Source organism: Myotis yumanensis, unplaced genomic scaffold (genome assembly GCF_028538775.1).
Source record: "Myotis yumanensis isolate MYYU_CA2020_CCGP unplaced genomic scaffold, mMyoYum1.0.hap1 SCAF_2, whole genome shotgun sequence".
Classification (NCBI taxonomy): domain Eukaryota; kingdom Metazoa; phylum Chordata; class Mammalia; order Chiroptera; family Vespertilionidae; genus Myotis; species Myotis yumanensis.
In genome coordinates, this window is record NW_027223753.1 from 174,985,245 (window position 1) to 175,006,590 (window position 21,346).

At 52.2% G+C, this 21,346-nt stretch overlaps 3 protein-coding genes and 1 pseudogene across 7 annotated transcripts in view; 2 read left to right on the forward strand and 2 right to left on the reverse strand.

Moving 5' to 3' along the window:
- ECE2 (endothelin converting enzyme 2) overlaps positions 1-15,577 on the reverse strand; it is a 32,037-nt gene extending 16,460 nt beyond the window's left edge. Inside the window, exons 1-3 of one of the 4 annotated variants that reach the window (XM_070406686.1) lie at positions 15,353-15,577; positions 9,233-9,516; positions 8,271-8,745 (exon numbers count right to left, since the gene is read on the reverse strand). In XM_070406686.1, the coding sequence (XP_070262787.1) occupies positions 8,458-8,745; positions 9,233-9,516; positions 15,353-15,548 (768 nt within the window). In that variant the 5' untranslated portion in view covers positions 15,549-15,577 and the 3' untranslated portion in view covers positions 8,271-8,457. Of the gene's footprint in view, positions 1-4,973; positions 5,053-6,186; positions 6,501-8,270; positions 8,746-9,232; positions 9,517-15,352 lie in introns of those variants that run through there. The other 3 variants (XM_070406687.1, XM_070406684.1, XM_070406685.1) reach the window with 3 other exon arrangements.
- On the forward strand, positions 5,488-7,824 carry CAMK2N2 (calcium/calmodulin dependent protein kinase II inhibitor 2). Its single transcript, XM_070406688.1, has 2 exons — positions 5,488-5,902; positions 6,793-7,824. Exons 1-2 carry the CDS (start codon positions 5,734-5,736, stop codon positions 6,861-6,863), a joined length of 240 nt encoding a protein of 79 aa, XP_070262789.1. The 5' UTR covers positions 5,488-5,733; the 3' UTR covers positions 6,864-7,824.
- LOC139004590 (U6 spliceosomal RNA) lies at positions 14,532-14,631 on the reverse strand (annotated as a pseudogene).
- A 700-nt stretch (positions 15,578-16,277) lies between the features above and the next one.
- ALG3 (ALG3 alpha-1,3- mannosyltransferase) lies at positions 16,278-21,324 on the forward strand. 2 transcript variants are annotated; one of them, XM_070406694.1, is made up of 9 exons: positions 16,278-16,474; positions 17,908-18,007; positions 18,115-18,262; positions 18,368-18,528; positions 19,033-19,153; positions 19,766-19,971; positions 20,130-20,205; positions 20,830-20,975; positions 21,085-21,324. In XM_070406694.1, exons 1-9 carry the CDS (start codon positions 16,279-16,281, stop codon positions 21,245-21,247), a joined length of 1,317 nt encoding a protein of 438 aa, XP_070262795.1. In that variant the 5' UTR covers position 16,278; the 3' UTR covers positions 21,248-21,324. The 2 variants fall into 2 exon arrangements, with proteins under 2 accessions (XP_070262795.1, XP_070262796.1); XM_070406695.1 differs by having other exon boundaries at positions 16,278-16,437.
- Positions 21,325-21,346: the final 22 nt, after the last annotated feature.

Sequence of the window (21,346 nt, forward strand, 5' to 3'; positions counted from 1 at the left end):
GAGAGGGAGAGATAGGAAACATCAATGATGAGAGAGAACCACCGATCGGCTGCCTCCTGCACGCCCCCCACCAGGGACCGAGCTCGCAACCCAGGCATGAGCCCTTGACCAGAACCGAACCTGGGACCCTTCAGTCCGCAGGCTGACGCTCTATCCACTGAGCCAAACCAGCTAGGGCAGAATGGTACTAGCTTTTACTACATAACAAACCTACCCAAACTTTGTGGATTAAAATAGCAAACATTTATTATTTATCTGTTCAGCGGGTTGACTGGGTGGTCTTCAGGTCTGGGTCATTTCAGCAGGAGCTGAGTGGTCTAGCTGAATGGCCTCATTTACATGTTTGGGTCCCAGCTGGGATGACTGGGCTCTGTCTCTGTGTGGTCTCTCCTTCTCCAGTAAGCTAGCCCATGCTTCTTCATATGGTAGCTCAACATCCCCAGCACCAGAAAATAGGGTAAGGCCCAGTACATGAACCTTTTCCAAGTCTTTGCTTGCAATACATTTGCTAATGTCCCTATTGGGCAAAGCAAGCCAGAAGGTTAAGCCCAGATTCAGGGTTGGAGAAATAGATACTACTTCTTAATTGGAGGATCTACAAAATATATGGGCCATTTTTTCCCCTACATTTGTTCATCACAGCACTGTCTATGATAACAAAAAAAAAAAATGGAGGGGAAATTCAACATCTAAGAGTTAATATGAATATATCTAATGATGAGATTACTTTTCACTTCTTTATGCTTTTCTGTATAATAATAGCTAACAGTTCTATTGTCCGGCACTTACTTAAGCACTTTATGTTAACTTATTTAACTTATGTTAACTTATTTAAATATGTTAACTTATTCAATCCTCAGAATGACACACTTTGTAGAGTCTATCAGTATCACAGTCCCTATTTTACAGATGAAGAGCCTAAGTCACAGGGAAACTTAATAACATACCCAGAGTTACACATCGGGTAGAAGGCAGATCCTCAATTTAAACTTTGTGATCCTAACTATTAGTCTCCTTTCTAAGTCACCTAATTTTTCTGGGGCCAGAGTGTGATGCTTGGTAAATTGACTATATCATTGGTTTTAAACATTTTTTTTAAAAAATCATTAAAACTTTTTTATTGCAAATGTAATATACTCCAGAAACATATAGAATAAAAGATGAAATTCATTCTGCTGGGATCCCAGTTCCATCCTCAGAGGTAACCCTGCTTAGCAGTTTGGTGTGTGTCCTTCCAGATTTCCCTTCTATATGCATTTACATACCTAAACACACACTATGTTTGTATATGGGTATATATGCATATGTATATGTATGTACTTTTTTCACATATATGAACTCATACTCTACACTTGTTAGTGGCACTTTGACAGGCCTTGGATATCTTACCATGTCAGTCCACTCAGATCGGTCTCCTTTTTTGTGATCTATTAGCCTCTGCTAAATAGAATGAGTCCCAGAAATACCCTCATGGGGTGGGCTTCCTTTGAGTGGACAGAGTTTAAGGAAGGTGAGACATGGTCATGAGAGATGTAAAAGATTGCCCCAAAATATTTGTAACGGGTTGTATTTGCTTTCCTAGGTCTGCTGTAACAAAGTCCCACAAACTGAGTGACTTAAAACAACAGAAACTTATTCTCACAGTTCTGGAGGCGAGAAGTCCAAAATCAAGGTATTGGCAGGGCCATATTCCTTTGGAAGTCTGTAGGCAAGAATCCTTCCTCGCTTCTTCCATCTTGCAGTGGTTCTCAACCTTCCTAATGCCGCGACCCTTTAACACAGTTCCTCATGTTGTGGTGATCCCCAACCATAAAATTATTTTCGTTGCTACTTCATAACTGTAATTTTGCTACTGTTATGAATCCTAATGTAAATATCTGATCTGCAGGATGCATTTTCAGGGCTCGCGACCCACAGGTTGAGAACCGCTGTATCTAGTGACTCCCAGCAATCCTTGGTGTTCCTTGGCTTCTTCCCTGTGTGTATGTGTCTTTGTGCGTCTGCCCTCTTATAAAGATACCAGTGATTGAATTTAGGGTCCCCTCAAATCCAGTATGGCCTCCTCTTAGTTTAAGTAATTACATCTGCAAAGACCCTGTTTCCAAATAAGGTCACATTCTGAGGTTCCAGCTGAACATGAATTTTAGAGGGGACCTGTTCAACCTACTGCACAGGCCTACAGTTTCCACCTGAATAAAAGTGCCATTTATACTCAAATGCCAAAAGATATATTATTCTGTTTAGAACATATGGATTGAGTCCACTGGGTTTTGAGGGGCTTTCAATTGAGAAATCCAATAGATGGTCACCAAATGCCACACAATTTTTTTTTTCATGTTAGCTGTGAAAATGATTTTTTGTCTCATAGGCAGGGGTGTAGAACATCAGAATTTTAAATAGGGAATCACAATTTTAAAAAGTCCTCCCCCCCACACACATTTTTAACACATAATGGAAGCTTATATACTGCTATATCTTTACAATTTTGCACTTAGGTCTTTTGCTTTAATCATGATCCAGCATGCACAGCAAGGGCAGGAATAAGATTATTTAAGAAGCAGCTAACGAAATGAATTCCAAGTTAAATTGTCATTCCTCCATCTCCCTCATTCTGGGGGAAGAAAAGAGAATTGTTTCAATTCCCCACCCAGTGTTCTCATCTGGTCCTTGGTAAGAAACCTTATGTCCCCTTTAGCAGTTTGGGTGAGGGGCAGCTCATTACCTCTTGAGACAACCCACTTCACCTCAGGACAATCTCACCTCCAAAATGTTCCTTAATATAGTTTCTAGCATCTCTATGCTTTGAACTAGGAAATGGAGGTGCAGAGATGTATGCATATTATTCAAATGCGTGGGCAAGGATTGGAAGGACATATGTACAGGGGTGGGCAAAAGTAGGTTTACAGTTGTAAGTCAAATATATAATAATGAATAAATAGTAAAGGAATAAACTGCCCAGCTTGTGTGGCTCAGTGGTTGGTTGTTGACCTATGAACCAGGAGGTCACAGTTCGATTCCTGGTCAGGGCACATGCCCAGGATGCAAGCTCCATCTCCAGTGTGGGGTGTGCAGGAGGCAGCCAATCAATGATTCTCTCTCATCGTTGATGTTTCTGTCTCTCTTCCTCTCCCTTTCTCTCTGAAATCAATAAAAATATATTTTTTAAAAAAGAAAAAAAACTTTCCTGTACTCACAACTGTAAACCTACTTTTGCCCACCCCTATATATGGAAAATATGTATGATTTTCCACATTTTCCTAAAATATGGAATTTGTACTTATAAAATGTTACAAGTACAAATGAATTACCTTTAAAAAGTATATATTATCTATTTCAGAGAGAGAGGGAGAGGGAGAGAGATAGAAATATCAATGATGAGAGAATCATCGATCAGCTGCCTCCTGCACCCCCACACTGGGGATGGAGCCCACAACCCAGGCATGTGCCCTGACCGGGAATTAAACCGTGACCTCCTGGATCATGGGTTGATGCTCAACCACTGAGCCACACTGGCCGGGCATGAATTCCTTTTTTTAAAATCTAGAATGATGGGGCCTTCCATTCAAGTTCATGGAGAAAGTGGCAGAACCAGGATTGGAACCCATTGCTGGACGACCTCCAGTGGGGGTGAAATTTCTGGCCTCTCTCCTTAGTGTTCCTGAGCTCCAGCCTCTATTATCCCTCCAGCTGGGCCTCCACCTCCACCTCCAGCTTCCACCTTATCTCAGACTAGCACACTGCAGGGGAGGGCTTGATAGGGATGGGCCTCCAGATCTGGGGGCTCCGAGTGAGGCTTGCACAGAGGCATCCTCGGCAACCCTTCCTCTTTCCTCTCTTTCTGCCCGCCACTCCCACCCCCCCCTCCGGCTCCCCCCATCCCGCCCCACACACACACCTCCGCCCCCCCCCACACACACCCGCCCCCCCACGCTCCCCCCACCCCGCCCCACACACACACACCCGCCCCCCACACACAGCCCCGCCCCACCACCAGTCCCGGTCCCTGGGGCAGCCACCATTGCCTTCGCCTCTGTGTTCCAGGGACTAACCCTTGGTGAGTTGTTGGAGGAAAGACATTCAGTACTTGGCAGCCTTACTAGCTGCGTAATTTGGTGGGAGGTGGCGGAGAGGGAGAGGGGGGGACATGCTTCACTGACAGTGGAGACCCCCTCCGCCTCAATCGTGCCCTGAACATAGGAAATGATTATTACCCTCATCAGCGCTGTCATCACCCCTCTCCTTCAAGGCCAAGGATTTCGACAGAGCCCCTGAGCGCAAGCAAGCAGGTGACGCTGCAGTGGACGGCCAGCTGGGGGTGGGAGGTGAGAGGAGTGTTCCCGTTGGTTCGGCGAGAACTGTCACGTGAGACACTTCAACAAGGGCAGGGGGGCGCCCTCTGCCCGCCTCCCCCCCCCCTCTACTTGTGGACACACGCAGAAGCGCAGCGCGTCCTCGGGCGCTCCGGGCTTTCCTGCGTCACCTGGAGCCAGGGTGCCCTTCGCGACACCACCATTCATTCTTCTCACAAGGCAGGCGCAGCGCGGGCACCCGGGCCGGGAAACCGCAGGGCGCGACGGACGCTCTGAACCCGAGTTCAGGCGCCAGCGTTAGGGCTGGGGGCGGGCATCGGCCCTGGTGCTCGCGTGTCGGCCCCGTTACCGTTACCGAGACCTCTCCCAGGCGAGACCGAGACACGCAGAGACTCGGGAGATGGAGACACAACGGTCCATGGGTACAGGGGCCAAGCACGCACACAGGTGCAGAAGGGCAAAGGCATTGAAGGCCGACACAGACTGAGACCGTCACACACAGAGGTCACGGAGGCAGACACCGGCAGACACTTTCTGGACTGCCATGCAGACAGGCAGAGACAGACACAGAGGGGCAGTCAGTGAAACACAGATGCACGTGCACGGTTTGAAACCCGAAGAGCAGCCCAATACAAGCCCGCCGACGGCGAGGACGCCACCCACCGCTCGGAGCCGTCTCCCAGTCTTGCGGGCTCGCCAAGTCCCGCACACCGCGCCCGGCAGCCGACTCTCCCCGCGCCGCGTTCGGGTGTCCCGCCCCAAATCCAAGGCCAGCCCCGCTCCCGCCCCCGGCCCCGGCCCCCCAGCCAATTCCCAGTCCCCCTGGCTCGGCTCTCTGCCTCCCTGCCAGACCTCCCGCCCCTCGGGGCCCGGAGCGCTCCCGCCACACCCCTCCCCCGCTCCCCGCTCCCCGCTCCGCGCTCCCGGGCAGGTGCGGCGCCCGTTGGCCAGAATCCTTCGCCCAGCCGCCACTCCCGCCTCGTGCAAGACCCTCCCACAGCCGCTTCCGCCCCGCCCTCTCCTCCCCGGAGAGTCCCGCGCTCTCCGGCCCGCCCGCCCCCGCCCCGCCCCTCTCCACTGGCCGGTGCCCGCCCCGCCTCCACCGCGCCCAGCCCGCCGCGCTCTGCGGCAGTCGGGCGCTCATCGTCATTCCGCTCCCGTCGCCGCCGCCGCCGCCGCCGCCATCCCCGCCCCCGCGCACCGCCCCCGCCCGGTCCCCGCCGCCACCGCCGCCGCCGCCGCCGCCGCCTGCCCAGCGGCCCGGGAGGCGGAGGCGCGGGGGAGGAGGCCCCGCTAGGCTCCGCAGCCCCGGATGCTGCATGACTTCATCCTTCCGCCGGCTCCCCCGCTGAGCTAGGGCCGGTCCGGCAGCTCGCCCGCCGCCCGCGCCCCGCTGCAGTCCCGCGCCCACTCCGCGCCCGCCATGTCCGAGATCCTGCCCTACAGTGAGGACAAGATGGGCCGCTTCGGCGCCGACCCCGAGGGCTCCGACCTCTCCTTCAGCTGCCGCCTCCAGGACACCAACTCCTTCTTCGCGGGCAACCAAGCCAAGCGACCCCCGAAGCTGGGCCAGATCGGCCGAGCCAAGAGGGGTACGCGGCCGGGCCCGGAGTCGCCGCCTGACCCAGAAACCCTCCGCCGGGCGCCTCCCCGCGGCGGTTCCGCGCCAGCCTCCCGCAGCTCTTGCCGCAGACCAGCGCAGCCAGCCGCTCGCAGGCTGGGATGCGAGGGGGGGGGGGGGTCCCCGTTGCAGTGCCGTCCCCCTCTCCCCCTCTCCCGGGAACGCAGTGCCCCGGATTCGATGCTCAGCACCTCTGGAAGTAGAGCCCTGGCACCCGGGCGAGGGGGAGGGACCGGCCGGGGCATTTGGGGTTACCTGGAAGTGGGAACGTGGGGAGACCGGCCGCTTCTTCAGGACCAAACGCTGAGTCGGTGGATGCTACGGAAGAACCTTCGGGTGTGGAGGGATGTCCGACTGGAGAGCAGGGCGGGGGCGGGGGGGCAGGAAATCGGACATCCTGGTTCTTTGCATGGGGAGGGGGCTTTGTTTGGTGCCAGGATCGGAAGAGGGGTTCAAGGGGCAGGAGGGTTAGGTTGGGGAGAGGCTTGGGCTGGCTGGAGGTTCCGTTTGAGGAGGGGGTTCGGTTGCAGTGAGGGTTGGCGAGGGGGTCCCCTGAGCGGGAAGGTTTCTGGTCAGCCCGGATGGAGGGGAGCTCAGGACGGGAGGGTGTAGACTGCGAGGTGGAGGGGCTGAAGCCTTATAACGAGGGGGCGTTCCTCTACGCGGAGAGGAGGGGTCTGTGGAGCGAGGCTCAGCCGGGGGTTGGGTCGGCAGGAGAGTTCGGATGGGCAGGCCCCTGTGGCTTGGGGGTCAGGGGCGTTGCTGGGCTGCGGGCCGTTTCTGCGCGGGGCTCGAGGACGCGGGCCCGTCCTGGCCGCCGCCCCCCAGGCCGCGCGGCTGACGCGCTTTCTCCCCGTGCAGTGGTGATCGAGGATGACCGGATAGACGACGTGCTGAAGGGGATGGGGGAGAAGCCGCCGTCCGGAGTGTAGACGGGCGGGCTCCGGGCCCAGCCTCGCAGCGGCCGGGAGCGCGGGCAGGCGATGCAGCTGCCGGCGACCCCCGCCCCGGCCCAGGCGCCCGCGGGCGGGGGCTGCAGGGCCGCGCCGCCTCCGGGTCGGAGTCGCCGCCGCCGCCGCTGGGCACTCCGGAGCTGTCCGCTTCAGCACCACGGCGGCGGCGGCGGCGGCGGCAGCAGCAGCAACAGCAGCGGCGTGGACCCGCCCGGAGCCCACCGCCGCGCTCATGCACTTTAGAACCGCGGGCCGCAGCCCCATCCCGCACACCAGAACGTACCGAGCCCCGCGGCCCTCAGCCCCCGGCCCGCCCCCTCCCGCACGGCTCCCCAGCCCCGCCCCTCTCCGGCCGGTTTGGTCTGCAGACTGGCTGCCAGCCGGGTCGGACCGCGCGGCCAGGGATGTTTGGCTGCGTATTTGCATGAGCTTCCCACCCACCTGAGCCCAGCCCTCCAGGCCGCTCCTCACCCTCACCCCTGTCTGGCGTGACCCCAGCCTCGGCCTCTTTCTAAGGGACTTCCTCAGCACATTTGTATTTTTATATCCGACTCTTTGTTTACTGGCTCCCCTCATGATTAGTGCCCTCCCCCCTCGGTCTCGTCCTTGCTCTTCTGCGCCTGGCAGATAGGACGAGTGCTGAGGGTGGGCATGGACAAACCCCCAACATGGTAACCAACATGTGGCCAGTCTGCCCAGGCCCGACCCCAGGCGGCTCTCTGGCAGACCCCTCCCCTCCAGGTATCACCTTCCAAGGGCCCAGGTCTGATTTTACCTTGGACCCCTGCCCCCTGCCCCTGGGAACCCAAATGGGGACTGATCTGCACCCTTGGATGACACCTGTGGCCCTAGAGATGTTCTCACCCAGGGGTGTCCTTTGTAAATGTTCCTCCATCCTCACTGTACCAGGAGTGTGTGAATAAACACAGACCTCCCTGTGTGTGTGTGGCTATTGCTTCGGTTTGCTCAGGGGTCAGGCAAAAATGGCTCTAGTCCCTTTTGGGGAGGGAAGTGGGTACTTGAGCATCTCAGGTGCATGTTGCTGGCAGGGAGGAGTTGCCAAGTAAACACAGCAGGCAGCCTTGCCCGAGAACATTACAATGTAGCATTCTTGGGTAAATATACAACCAGAACAGGATAGGTCACCAGAGCTGGGGCTGGAGTTAGGGTCAGAATTGTAAAGCAATCTAGATTCAAAGTCTGCAGCCTCCTGCGGATAAATCCAGGTTGAAGGGGCTGGGGAGGCAACAACAGGCCCCAGGGATGCAGGTCTCTGAGTCTGGCTGGCAAGCAGAGGGGCTGTGGTGGATTCAATATGGTGGGAGAGGAAGTTGGGGAGCCCAGGAGAGATCTGAGAAACCCAAGAAGGAAGCCAGAAACCTGTGATTTGAGATGTAACAGCCTGGGCTATATTGTTTCATGTGGGGTTGCTTTCATCAGCTCTGTCTTAGGCATCAGGGCCCTGGGGTGTGAGCACCATGGGCCCAACCCTAAACCCTGAGTCAGGAATTACAACAACTTGAGGAGTCCAGGGCAGAAAGGTAAGGAGGACTCAAGGACCATGCTTCTGGCCTCACAGCTGAATGGCACTGAGGAAGTCCTCATGATCTGAGTCCTGGAGAAAGCAGGGTGTGGTGGAAGGTCTGGGGGATGAGAGGATCTGGGTCCCAAGAGCCAGCTGGGCCACACTCAGCTCTTTGCCCTTGTGCATGAGGTAGAGATGGAAGTGGAAACCGTTGCCATAGGTTGCATGCCTTAGGGACCAGCCATAACGGGCTTGGGCATAGTGTCTAGTCCGAAAATGGGGGGCAGCAGAGGTCAGCGAGATGAACCGGCCTCCAGGGACCAGCACTCGGCTCACCTGCAAGGCAGACAGAGAAGCCAATGGTGAGGACTCCATCTTCAGGTTCTCAAAGGTCAGTATTGTCCCAGTTGACCTCCCAGATACTACTCTACATCCAGCTCCCCATGGCAAATTGAGCCTCCTCCTGCGTCCCTGATCATTCCATGGGGTAGGGCTATATTCTAGACAGGTAGGAGCATGCGAGTGATGTCAAGCCAGGGGGTACTGCTTTCCTGCCAACTGCCCACTCTCCCAGGCTGTTACCTATCTGGAACCTGGCTGCTATGCCATCCCTACGGCATCCCAGTAACTCTGTGAAGCTGGCCACTCCAGCCTCCTATAATCCTGACCAGTGTAACTCTCCCCTTCATTCAGGTAACCACGGTCCTGAAAGTGACTGCTCCAAACCACGCCTCCTCTGGCTTCTAAGTTCATCCAATCTCCTGAAACCTCAACCTCTCACCCCCACCTCTTGGTCTGCCCTCCTCTCTTATTGCTCCCTCACCTCACTCAGCATCTGGTCCACAGTGTGGACCCCTTCAGAGGACACGGTCCAGGGATCCCGTTCTCCAGCCAACAGGGCATCCAGCGTGCCCTTCTCGAGCACCACATCGAAGGAAGCATTGGGAAAGCCCAGTGCCCGTACGTCCATGGTCTCCCAGCGCAGCTTGGGCACATGAGCGTAGCGAGCTCGCATGGCGGCCACGACTACTGATGAGTAATCCACACTGGTCACATCAGGGAAGCCCCCAAGGTACAGCTCGTAGCTCAGGGCACTGTTTCCACAGCCTGGGTGGGAAAAGGTGGGTAGCAAAAGAGCTAGGTTAGCTTTTATTTTTTTCCATATATATTATTATTATTTTATTATTAATGATTTCAGAGAGGAAGGGAGAGGGAGAGATAGAAACATTAATGAGAATCATTGATTGGCTGCCTCCTGCATGTCCCACACTGAGGATCGAGCCTGCAATCCAGACATGTGCCCCAACCGGGAATTGAACCGTGACCTCCTGGTTCATAGATTGACGCTCAACCTATGGTTCATAGATTTACGCTCACGACGACGGCTGGGTGAGCTAGGTTGGCTTTGATTCTCCCCTCCCCAATTATCCATCCACAATTGGATCATTTTCTCACAGCCCAAACCCTCCTGTGCTGAGGAAGAAGCAGCACGGTACAGAAAAGAGCATGAGGCTTGGAGTCATGCAGACGTGGGCACATATCCTGGCTCTGTCATTCCTAGATGCGTGAATTAGGAACTTGGGTTTCCTATTCAGAAAGAAAGGAAGATAACAAGACCAAGCCTGCATGCAGGATAAGCTGCACTGAATTTTAAGAACTAAAACAGCTGAAGAAGCTCTGAACGTAGTTCAAAGGTCTGGGTTCTGATATTCCTAGTCACACTGCCTTGGCAAGTCACTCAATTCTGAGCCTGTTTTCTCAGACTCAGAATGGGACAATATTGGCATCATTAGGTTCATAGTGTTATCATTAGGATATTAATATTACCCTAATACCGGACCTCCCAAGGAACCTCTGGGAAAACTTCAAGTTAGGGGTTATTATCCTATTTTGTTAACAAGTGAAGGGGAAGCTAGGTGGGGACACAGTGGAGCTGATCCCTTGCAATTCCTCAATGCATGATTGAGCACTACATATTGTACTCTGCTGAGTAAGAGTCCCTGACCTTAAGGAGCTCATGCTTTGGTGGGAGGAACAGATGTGTAATCAGGCAATTGCCATGTGATGTGATGAGTGTTTCAATAGGGACAGGCTGTGGGAGCACATAGGATGATCCCTATCCCCACTTCAGGGGGGTTGGGCAAGGGTTTCAGGGAAGCTGACAACCAGTCAGTCTTGAAGAATCATAATACTGGTGGGAAGTGCCTGAAAAGCAGTCCCAAAGAGGACTGGGTCAGGTGAAAGAATAGGTGGAGGTTAGAGGCACGGATGAGGATCCATAGTCCAGACAGCATGGCTTTCTTCGAAGACCTGTTGGCTTCTTCCAGGCCCTCTTGTGGTCAGTCTCAGCCTGAGACCAGGGCTGGATGACAGCGCTTGTTGGCCCCACATGGGGATGCCCAGCTCTTGGGATTAGATTGCCTTTAATCCCTATTTGTGTCTCTAAGAGGATCACAGGATCAGCTGTGGGGATAGCCCTAATCTAGCAGGGCTTGGAACCAGGCCAGAGCACCCAGAGGATGCTGGCTGGTCCTCAGCTGACCTTTCTTGTGTTCTTTTTTTTTAAAATATATTTTTATTTATTTCAGAAAGGAAGGGAGAGGAAGAGAGAGAGAAACATCAATGATGAGAGAGAATCATTGATCGGCTGCCACCTGTACGCCCCCTACTGGGGATCGAGCCCGAAACCTGGGCATGTGCCCTTGACAGGAATCAAACCCGGGACCCTTCAGTCCCCAGGCCAATGCTCTACCCATTGAGCCAAACCGGGTAGGGCTCCTGTGTTCTTTCTCAGGCCCCGGGGCTCAGGCAGACTGTCGCCCCTGAAAAAAAATAATGTGTGCTTCCTTACAGCAAGCTCTGGTAGGTACACTACATGTGATGGGTGGTGAGAGTGGCTGAACAAGAGACCCCAACTCAGTGCAGGCTGATATCCCACTGGGTTCTCTGACCCACAAATCCTTTACCACCCTACACTTTACCTCATGCCTGCAGAGATCTGCCCAACTATAGACAAACGCAAATATCCTTCCCCCCCCTTTCCTTTAAAATGTTTTTATTGATTTTCTTACAGAGAGAGGAAGGGAGAGGGAGAGAGAAAGAAGCATTGATGTGAGAGAGAAACATCGATCTGCTGCCTCCTGCATGCACCCTACTGGGGATTGAGCCCACAACCCTGGCATGTGCCCTGATTGGGAATTGAACCAGTGACTTCTGGGTTCCTTGGTTGACGCTCAACCAGAGCCACGGCAGCTGGCAAATATCCTTCCTTTATTTCCCTCCCTAAAGGAATGGTATCTCCCAAGAGAACTTCACTAAAGATGAAGGAAGAACAAAATCTGACCACAGGGCCAGTCATGCTTACAAAGCAGTGATTTCTGATCCTGCTGCCTCAGTGATTTGGGGCTAGCAACTAAGGTGGGGTTTGGGAAGGCCCCTGCCTCCCTAGGTGGAGCCTTAGAGAAGTAGAGCCCAGAGAACTAAACCAGTCCCAAGAACCCATCACATGGGAGTCCAGAGCTATGTGGATGCTATCCCAACACCAAGAGAAGGAGGTGTAAGCCAGAATGCCAATTCACTAATTTATAACGAGAAAAATAGCCACCATGGGGACTTGACAGTCAATCCCCTGGTCAGTCCCTTCTCTCTATATAGAAAATACAAATTGAAGCCAAATTATGATAAGATTCCTGCGGAACATGGAGAATCAGAGATGTATAATGATGGCAAAGCTAGGACAGCCACATGCATTCATCTGTTATGAGGATATTCTAGCCATAGGGACCAGACACACAAGTTCCCAGGCAGGGTACTCTCTGTCCTCTGAATGGTCTGTGATAAACTGCCCCTCTAATTCCCATTTTTAATAATAATAATGATAGCTAATAGTCATTGAACAACCGGGCCCTATGCTAAGCATTTCTAAGCATTATCTCAGTTTATCTTCACACTACCTTCATATAGAAGGTAACTGTTATTATCATTACCATTTTCTAGATGGGAAAACTGAGGCTGCCCAAAGTATATAAGAAACTTCCCAAGGTCACCTAGTCCAGTGGCAGAGTTAGAATTTGGATCTAGGCCTGTTTCATGCCAGAATCAGAGCTCTTAAACCACTATGCGAAACTGTCTACCAGTTTTCAAGAGGTCCACTCACCTTCAGTTGTGACATTCCATCTGTAGTCATTTTACCAATCGTAACCGAGTTCTAGATGTCTCTCTATGCCCATAAGCATGGTGCAGCAGCAGAAGCTCTGGAGTCAGGTGGCACCCTTACTTTACCACTTACTTGCTACATGACAACCGTGGACACTGTCAGTGCTCTGATCAGATCTACTTGAAGTGTGTCTAGGATTTGGTGTGTGCTCGATTCTGACAGTTTGCATCTGTGACTCTTCAGGCTGAACTACCCTCAGGGAAACTTACCTGTGATCACAATCCTGCTTGGTCTCTTCCCTTCCCTATTCCCTCACTCTCTGACTGATTTCTTCTGGGAGCACATCCCTAACAAATAACTAGGAGACGAATCGTAATCTTAGGATTTGTTTCTGGATCCAGCCTGAGACAATGATCTGCAGCAGCGAATACAAAATTCAGCTTGCCACCTGTTTTGGTAAATAAAGTTTTCTTGGAATACAGCTTTTCTACTACAACATCAGTACTGACTAATTGTCAGAGAAACTGTATAGCCCACAAAGCCCTAAATCAGTGATGGCGAACCTATGCCACGCGTGTCAGAGGTGACACGTGAACTCATTTTTTTTGGTTAATTTTTCTTTGTTAAATGGCATTTAAATATATAAAAGAAATATCAAAAATATAAGTCTTTGTTTTACTATGGTTGCAAATATCAAAAAATTTCTATATGTGACATGGCACCAGAGTTAAGTTAGGGTTTTTCAAAATGCTGACACGGCGAGCTCAAAAGGTTCGCCATCACTGCCCTAAATATTTACTATTTGGCCATTTTCAGAAATAGTACTGACCCCTGATCTACAGTAAGTCTAGTAATACTTATTACTCACTTCTCAGGGTTGTCATAAATATTAAATAAGTTAGAAAGGGCCCACCCAGCACATTCCCTAGCACCTACCAGGTGCTCAGCTTGTTTGTTAAAGTGGAATGTAACATAGGTATTCCCCAAGTTGTGGGTCCTCTTTTTATTTATTTATTTTTAAAATATATTTTTATTGATTTCAGAGAGGAAGGGAGAGAGATAGAAACATCAATGATGAGAATAATCATTGACCAGCTGGCTCCTGCATGCCCTCTGGGGGTTGAGCCCAAAACCCTAGCATGTGCCCTGACCAGGAATCGGACTGTGACCTCCTGGTTCATAGGTCGATGCTCAACCACGGAGCCACACAGGCTGGGCTGGGTCCTCTCTTTAGATCTTGGGAATAATGTCTGGAAAGTTTTCCTTTTTTATTTTTAGACTTTTCTCCCCTCTCCAGAAAAGAATACCTTCCTGTCTAGGAGATTTTAAGGCAGTGTTATTCTCAGCATGAGAATCCGCTGTGGGCTTGCTAAAACTACAGACTCCTAGGACCCACCTTAAACTGTACCTGGATGGGTTCCAGCTTTCCAGGTGATTTTGATGCACACTAAAGCTTTAAAAAATTAGATCTATGGTAAATCTATAAATAAATGTAATGGCTTAAAAGCATAAAATTTGAGTTTTTACTTCTGGGGGGGGGGGGGGAAGAGGTTTGGGAGGACTACGCAGAAAACCTTGAATATACATGGGCCTTTTTATTTTGCCAGGCATTGTTTTGGGTATCTTTCATACTCATTCAATCATCTTAAAAACCCAGTAAATAAGTAATACGGAGTATCTTTTTATTTTTAAGGCTGAGAAAATGGAGGCACAGAAATTTAAGTATTTTTTTCCAGGACTACATCATTAAGATTCTGTGATTTTCCCCATTATTCCACAGCTAAGATTACATGAGCCTAGATTTCAACAGAATTAGCTGCCTCCAGGGTCCAAGTTCTTAACCACTAGGTTATACTTCTTTCTAGTTCTAGGAATATTCTATTTTTCAAACTGAGTATGGTATACACATACATATTAGATTTACTATTTGTACCTTTCATATACTGTATTACAGATGACGTATATGAAATACTTTTTAAAAAAAATTTGCATGTCATCCTTGCGCAGAGGCCATGCTAATCTCTCGATCGTTCCAATTTTAGTATATGTGCTGCCGAAGCGAGCACATGAAATATTTCACTTAAACATATAAACGCTTTTACAAATACCAAAATAAAAACTATAATTGGAAGGAAACCCGTTGCTCAATCCAACTTCTCTAGACCGCCCCCCCAAGGCTGGCCCTGGGACAAAGCCCCATCTTGCATCCTAGTACTCTTTCCTCGAATCTCACCAATCTCGGTTGCAATATCCCCTCTGACCTCGGAGGGCGCTGTCCTCCTCACTGCACACGGGGCATCAGACCGAGTTTCCGAGTTCGGAAAGTGGTAACTCTCTCCAGGTGACAACAGCTCCCGGTGCCCATTGGCGCAAACAGAAAGATGCTATGCACTGTGCTCGAGGTGCCTACATGTGCCTTATCCGACTTGAGCTCGCAGTTCCATCTCTAGAAGTGACTCCGAAGCTCAGGACGCGTTTACGACCTGTCCTAGTCATAGAGCCAACTAGCGTGGGGACTTACTAGACCTCTGAGTTCTCCAGGGCTCGCGGTGCCTTCCGAGGGGGCGGAACGGGGCCCCGGCTCACCCACCACGCTCAGACTCAGAGAGACTGTCGAGTTGGGGGGGACAGGGAACTGACTCCAGGTTCTGAAGGTACCGGATCTTGGCTCCTGACCTGGGCATCCTCAGTCAAGGGCAGACAGACGCGAGGAAAGCGGACGGGGGCGCCGAGGCCAAGCCGGTCCCGCCGGCTCCACCTGGGCTGGGCAGCGCCGGGACTACCCACCTAACACGAGGATACGGTCCTCGGGCCGCAGCTCCGGCTCTAGGAGGGCACGGAAAGAGGAGAAGTCCCCGAACCACTCGTAGGGGGCAGAGTCGGCCGCGTCCCGGTAGCGCTGGTCCCAGTACTGGACCTCTCGGTACCCGGAGTTCTGCTCCGGTAACTCCGGCCGGGGCTCGGGGGCCCCGGGAGAGGCCATGCTTGTTGCTGCCGGGCCTGTAGGGCAGTCGGCCGGCACCTTTAGGCGGGGCTTGGCTCCCCTGGGTAGCCAGTCTGAATGGTAATGTCGTAGGGGGCGTGGCCTTTGAGTCTCCGCCCCCCAGTGAGGTTGCTCAACATAAACACGTGGAACTTCCGTCCTCTGCTAAGCGCTCTTCGAAGAATCTTCCGGCTGGTTAATCAGGTCGTCCAGACTCGGAAGCTTCCGGCTGTACTTGTCACTCACATCTGAGAACCACACTCAGAGCGTCAGACTCACTCTGGTTCATCACTGTCCCTTCTCATATTTTCAATTTGACCGGCTCCTTACATTAAATATGAAAATTAATGAAAGATTTGTTTCTCCCCCGTTTTGAGCACCCGGAGGGGTGGCGGGAGGGGCATGGACACAGGCATGAACACAGATATTATCAACACCGGCGAAGTGTTATGCTGGGCCGGGATGGGGGAGGCGGTTTTTCTGGGCAAATGTTCGATCCATCTTAGCTCCTGGGTACTCAGGGCTAAGTATATACGGAAGAGTAAGACCATTCCTGCTCGTAGGGAACGTGCAGTCCATCAGAAGAGACCTGTGTAGAAGAAGTACATTTTAGTGTAGGAAATAAGGACTCTGGCAACTCGGTTAGGACACTGGCGCGCAGAGCGGAACCTAAGTGCCAAAGGGTCCGGTTTCCAGGGTGGCGGGCCCACATGAACGGTGCACCGACAAGATGGCCGCGGGCGTGCGGAAACGCGCCCGGGCGGGACCCCCACCCCGGTTGGCGGGACTCTGCGGACAATGGTTGCGGCGCGCCTGGCAAGAGCGGCGTCTTCTGCTGCTGGAGCCGCGTTACACGCTGCTGGTGGCTGCCTGCCTCTGCCTGGCGGAGGTGGGCATCACCTTCTGGGTCATTCACAGGGTGGCATGTGAGTGCGCCGCGGGGGAGGGGAGAGGAGGGGCGCGGAAAAGGCGGGAGGGAGGTGGACCCGAACGCCCTACTCAAACAGGGACTCAGATTCGGAGCTCCACCCAGACCCCAGGTCCACTTAGTCACCAATTGCAGACCCATATCTTTTACCCAAGTTCCAAGCCTGCTCCACAGAAAACCAAACCCGATCTTAATCCACCACCCTCCCCCATGTCGAAAGGGGCGACCCTAGAGATTGGTCCTCTGCCCTGAAGGTGCAGCCCGGCCGGCTAAGAAAGCAAACCAGCTGGACGGCAAAGACCTGGGTCTGTGTTCATGTCCTGCTGCTGCTGCTTGTCGCTGTGGCTTTGGACATGTCACTTTCCCAGCTGGGTCTCATCTGTTCAATTCTGGGGTTTGTTTATTTTTAATTTGTATTATATTTTTAAATTGATTTCAGAGAGGATAAGAGAGGGAGATAGAAATATCAATGATGAGAGAGAGTCATTGATCTGCTGCCTCCTGCACATCCCACACTGGGGATCGAGCCCATGACCCGGGCATGTGCCCCCACCGGGAATCCCACTGAGACCTCCTGGTTCGTAGGTGATGCTCTACACTGAGCCGCGCCCGCTGGGCCTGGACGCTTTTTAGAGCTGGAACGTAGAACTCAAGTGAGGCCAGTACTGAAATGAGATTGCAGAAGTTGAGACCAGATTATAAAGGAGTCAGTAAGCTGTGTTAAGGAGATAGTAGCATACTTAGTGGTTAAGAATCTAGGATCCTATGAATTCCAGTTTCAGCTCTGCTCTTCCTAGCTCGCTCATCTTGAGCTCAATAATTCATAGGTTCCTCTTCTAAAGTGGCAGTAACAGAGTTTGGTCTTTATCTTAACAGCCTTAGGGAATCGTTGAAGGATTTTAAGCAGAGAGACATGATGTGTTTCTATTATAGGACGAGCTCCTGATTGCAGGGTGGCAAATACATGGTGGTGAGGGGAAAGTGGAAGCTGGGAGCCTAATAAGGAAGCTGTTGCATCTTTGAGGCTAGAGATTATGTTAGGTCCAAATGTTGCTATATAATAGTAGAGAAGGATGAGACAGTAAAGATACGTAGAATGAAGAATAGAGAGGACATAGTAACTAGGGGTTGGAAGTGAGAGAGAAGGAAGTTTCAGTTTTGTGACTTGGGCAACAGGGAGGTTGATGGTGCCATTCATGGAACTCAGGAAGGGGAGCGGATTTAGAGTAGAAGCTTATGAGTTCAATTATAAACATGTTGAGTTTGAGATGCCTGGGTTCACCCAAAGGATGTCAAGCAGGCAGTTAGGTAAGGGGTTGTGATAAGAAGCTCTGAGGATGACCTGGAACTCTGTGCTTCGATGGGTTGGAGGTGTTGGGGGCAGACAAGTTTTGGACCTGGAAGTAACCACACCGTCCTTTCCTTTTCCAGATACAGAGATTGACTGGAAGGCCTACATGGCGGAGGTAGAGGGCGTCATCAACGGCACCTACGACTATACCCAACTGCAGGGCGACACCGGACCTCTTGTGTGAGTGCGGATAGCAGGTTCAGCAAGGATGTGAGGGGTGCTGACTGGATGCCAGCGTACAAGGCGGGGTATCTTGACCCAGATTCATGTTCCCGCTCATCTTTCAGATACCCAGCCGGCTTTGTGTACATCTTTATGGGGCTATACTATGTCACTGGCCATGGCACTGACATCCGCATGGCCCAGCATATCTTTGCTGTGCTCTACCTGGCCACTTTGCTGCTTGTCTTTTTGATCTACCACCAGACCTGCAAGGTGAGTCCACAGCACCAGGACCTGGGTCTCCACCCTGGGAGGGCTGAGGTTTGGTGATGGCTCAGGGCTGGTGAGCTGACCTTCCCCACTGTGCCCACCTCGTAGGTACCTCCCTTCGTCTTTTTCTTCATGTGCTGTGCCTCTTACCGTGTCCACTCCATCTTTGTGTTGCGGCTCTTCAATGACCCAGTGGCCATGGCGCTGCTTTTCCTCAGTATCAACCTTTTGCTGGCCCAGCGCTGGGGCTGGGGTTGCTGCTGTTTCAGGTCAGCATCCCTCCCTTCTGGTCCCCTTTCTTACTTTTTGTATTTCCATCACTTTTCCCCCAAATTTCTGCAGCAAGGGAGTGGCCAGACAATGTGGGTCAGTTAGGCCCCACCAGGTGAGTCCAGGATCTGTAGAAAGTCTCCACTCCAACCCACAATACACAGAGTTGTATTGGAGTTGGTCATTAATATTCTTACTCTTCAGTATATATTTGTTTGCTCAGTCTGGGCTTAGAGACTAGGTATCTATTCCCTACCCCCAGCTTCCTCCCAGGCTACCTTACCCTCCCTCCCGCAGTTCTGAGTGTGGGCCCTATCTCCAGGTTGCTGGGGCTGGGGCTCATCGAGCTCTCCTGGAACCCATACCCATCCACGTCCTGCAGCGCTGCTGCCCTGCACACCAAGCTACCCTGGAGCTTGGTGGAGGTGAGGGTGGGGGTGGGAGTGGGGGCAGTGCATAGCCCTGGAGCTGATTTCCACCCTTATCTCTTCTACGCACCCTAGCCTGGCAGTCTCTGTGAAGATGAACGTGCTCCTCTTCGCCCCTGGATTACTATTCCTTCTCCTCACACAATTTGGCCTCCGTGGGGCCCTCCCCAAGCTGGGCATCTGTGCCGTCCTACAGGTACTCCTGCCTCACCCCTTTCTAAAGATGGCCTCCTTCCCTCCTTGAGACTTCCTCACAGCCCAGGGGCAAGGGTTTTGGAGTTGATTCTGGACTGGGAAGCCACTACCTCTCTGGGCTTTTTTTTTGCTGTAATATAAGGTTGTTGAACTAGACCAGTGGTCGGCAAACTCATTAGTCAACAGAGCCAAATATCAACAGTACAACGATTGAAATTTCTTTTGAGAGCCAAATTTTTTAAACTTAAACTATATAGGGAGGTACATTGTTATTAACTTAATTAGGGTACTCCTAAGGCTTAGGAAGAGCCACACTCAAGGGGCCAAAGAGCCCCATGTGGCTCGCGAGCCACAGTTTGCCGACCACAGAACTAGATGGTCTCTTAAGGCCTTTCTAGCTCTGCCCATTTATGACTTAAAGCACTGTCATTACATGCCTCCTCAGCTTCTTTGGCCCCAGGCTCTGACGGGCGGGCAGGGTTGGGGGTGGAGGCGGGGGAGGAGTCCTCAGGAATTAAGGAACCTCTGAGACCTACACCCAATTCCCACTCTCCTGACGAGTATGAGGCTGGGGTGAGCCTGGGCAGCTCTGCTGAGGTCACATCCATCTCAGGTGGTGCTGGGGCTGCCCTTCCTGCTGGAGAACCCCGTCGGGTACCTGTCCCGCTCCTTTGACCTGGGCCGCCAGTTTCTCTTCCGCTGGACAGTGAACTGGCGCTTCCTCCCCGAGACCCTCTTCCTGCATCGTGCCTTCCACCTGGCACTGTTGGCCACCCACCTCACCCTGCTCTTGCTCTTTGTTCTCTGCAGGTGGCACAGGTGAGAAAGGGGAGCAGTGCCAAGGGCAGATGTAGGGGAAGGAGTGAAGGGCCTGGGCCTTAGGGGCTGCTTAGGGGAGATGTTGAGCTCATGGAGGTGAATTTTAGAGCGTGGCCCCTGATGAGAGCTTGGTAAATGTCTGAATGGCTTTTCCCCAGGACAGGGGAAAGTATCCTGTCGCTGCTGAAGGATCCCTCCAAAAGGAAGGTTCCACCCCAACCCCTCACAGCCAATCATATCCTTTAAGTCATGGGAAGGTAAGTGTTGCCCTCTCCAGGTGCAGACAGGGTCCCTGGTCAGGTGGCCCTGGATGGCTGGTGACCTGGGGAGGGAAAAAGAGGCACCAGTAATAGCTACAGGGCTTATTCTTAGAGCTCCTGCTCTGTACCAAACACTGTGCTGAGCATTTACGTATTTAAGCATATTTATTCATAATTTTAAATATCATTGAGTTATTATGAGTGTGCATCCTCTGCCTGGTGCTGTGCTCAGAGTTTTATGTACATTCTAACATTTAAAGCTCACAGGAGACCCTGATACAGGAAGGTGTATTTATTATCTTCACATACAGAGGACAACATTCGGGGTTTAAGAGGTTAAATAACTTACCAAGGTCACCCAGCTAGGAAGGATGGACTCACTCGGCTTTTATGGCCCTCGGTATAACTCTCCACCTTAGATTGAGGAGCACGTCCAGAGAGGTTAAGAAACTTGTCCAAAGATACGCATCTGGGAATGGTAGAGCCAGGGGGCGATCTGACCCAAAAATTGTTACCCCTCTACTTTGGAACTTCCCTGCCTGACCCCACCCCAGTCCCTGTCCCCTCTGCTCCTGCCCTTGGCCTTGACCACTGCATACAGATCGTTTCCACCCTCTTCACCTCCAACTTCATTGGCATCTGCTTCAGCCGTTCTCTCCACTACCAGTTCTACGTCTGGTATTTCCACACACTGCCCTACCTCCTGTGGGCCACGCCTGCACGCTGGCTCACACACCTGCTCAGGTACCAGCTGGGACAACCTGAAGGGGGGTAAGGGTTAGGGTTAGGGACCATGGAGGGGCTGGGGCCTAGAAACTGGACACAAACCCTGGAGCTTATTTCTCATCTCCAGGTTGCTGGTGCTGGGGCTCATCGAGCTCTCCTGGAACACATACCCATCCACGTCCTGCAGCTCTGCTGCCCTGCACGTGTGCCATGCTGTCATCCTGCTGCAGCTCTGGCTGGGCCCCCAGCCTTTCCCCAAGAGCACCCAGCACAGCAAGAAAGCCCACTGAGATCACCTCTGCCCCATTCTCAGGACCCTGGACGTGGATGGACTCTGTGCCCTTCCCAATAAACCTTACCAAGTCCACTTCTGTGCAGCCTACATGGAG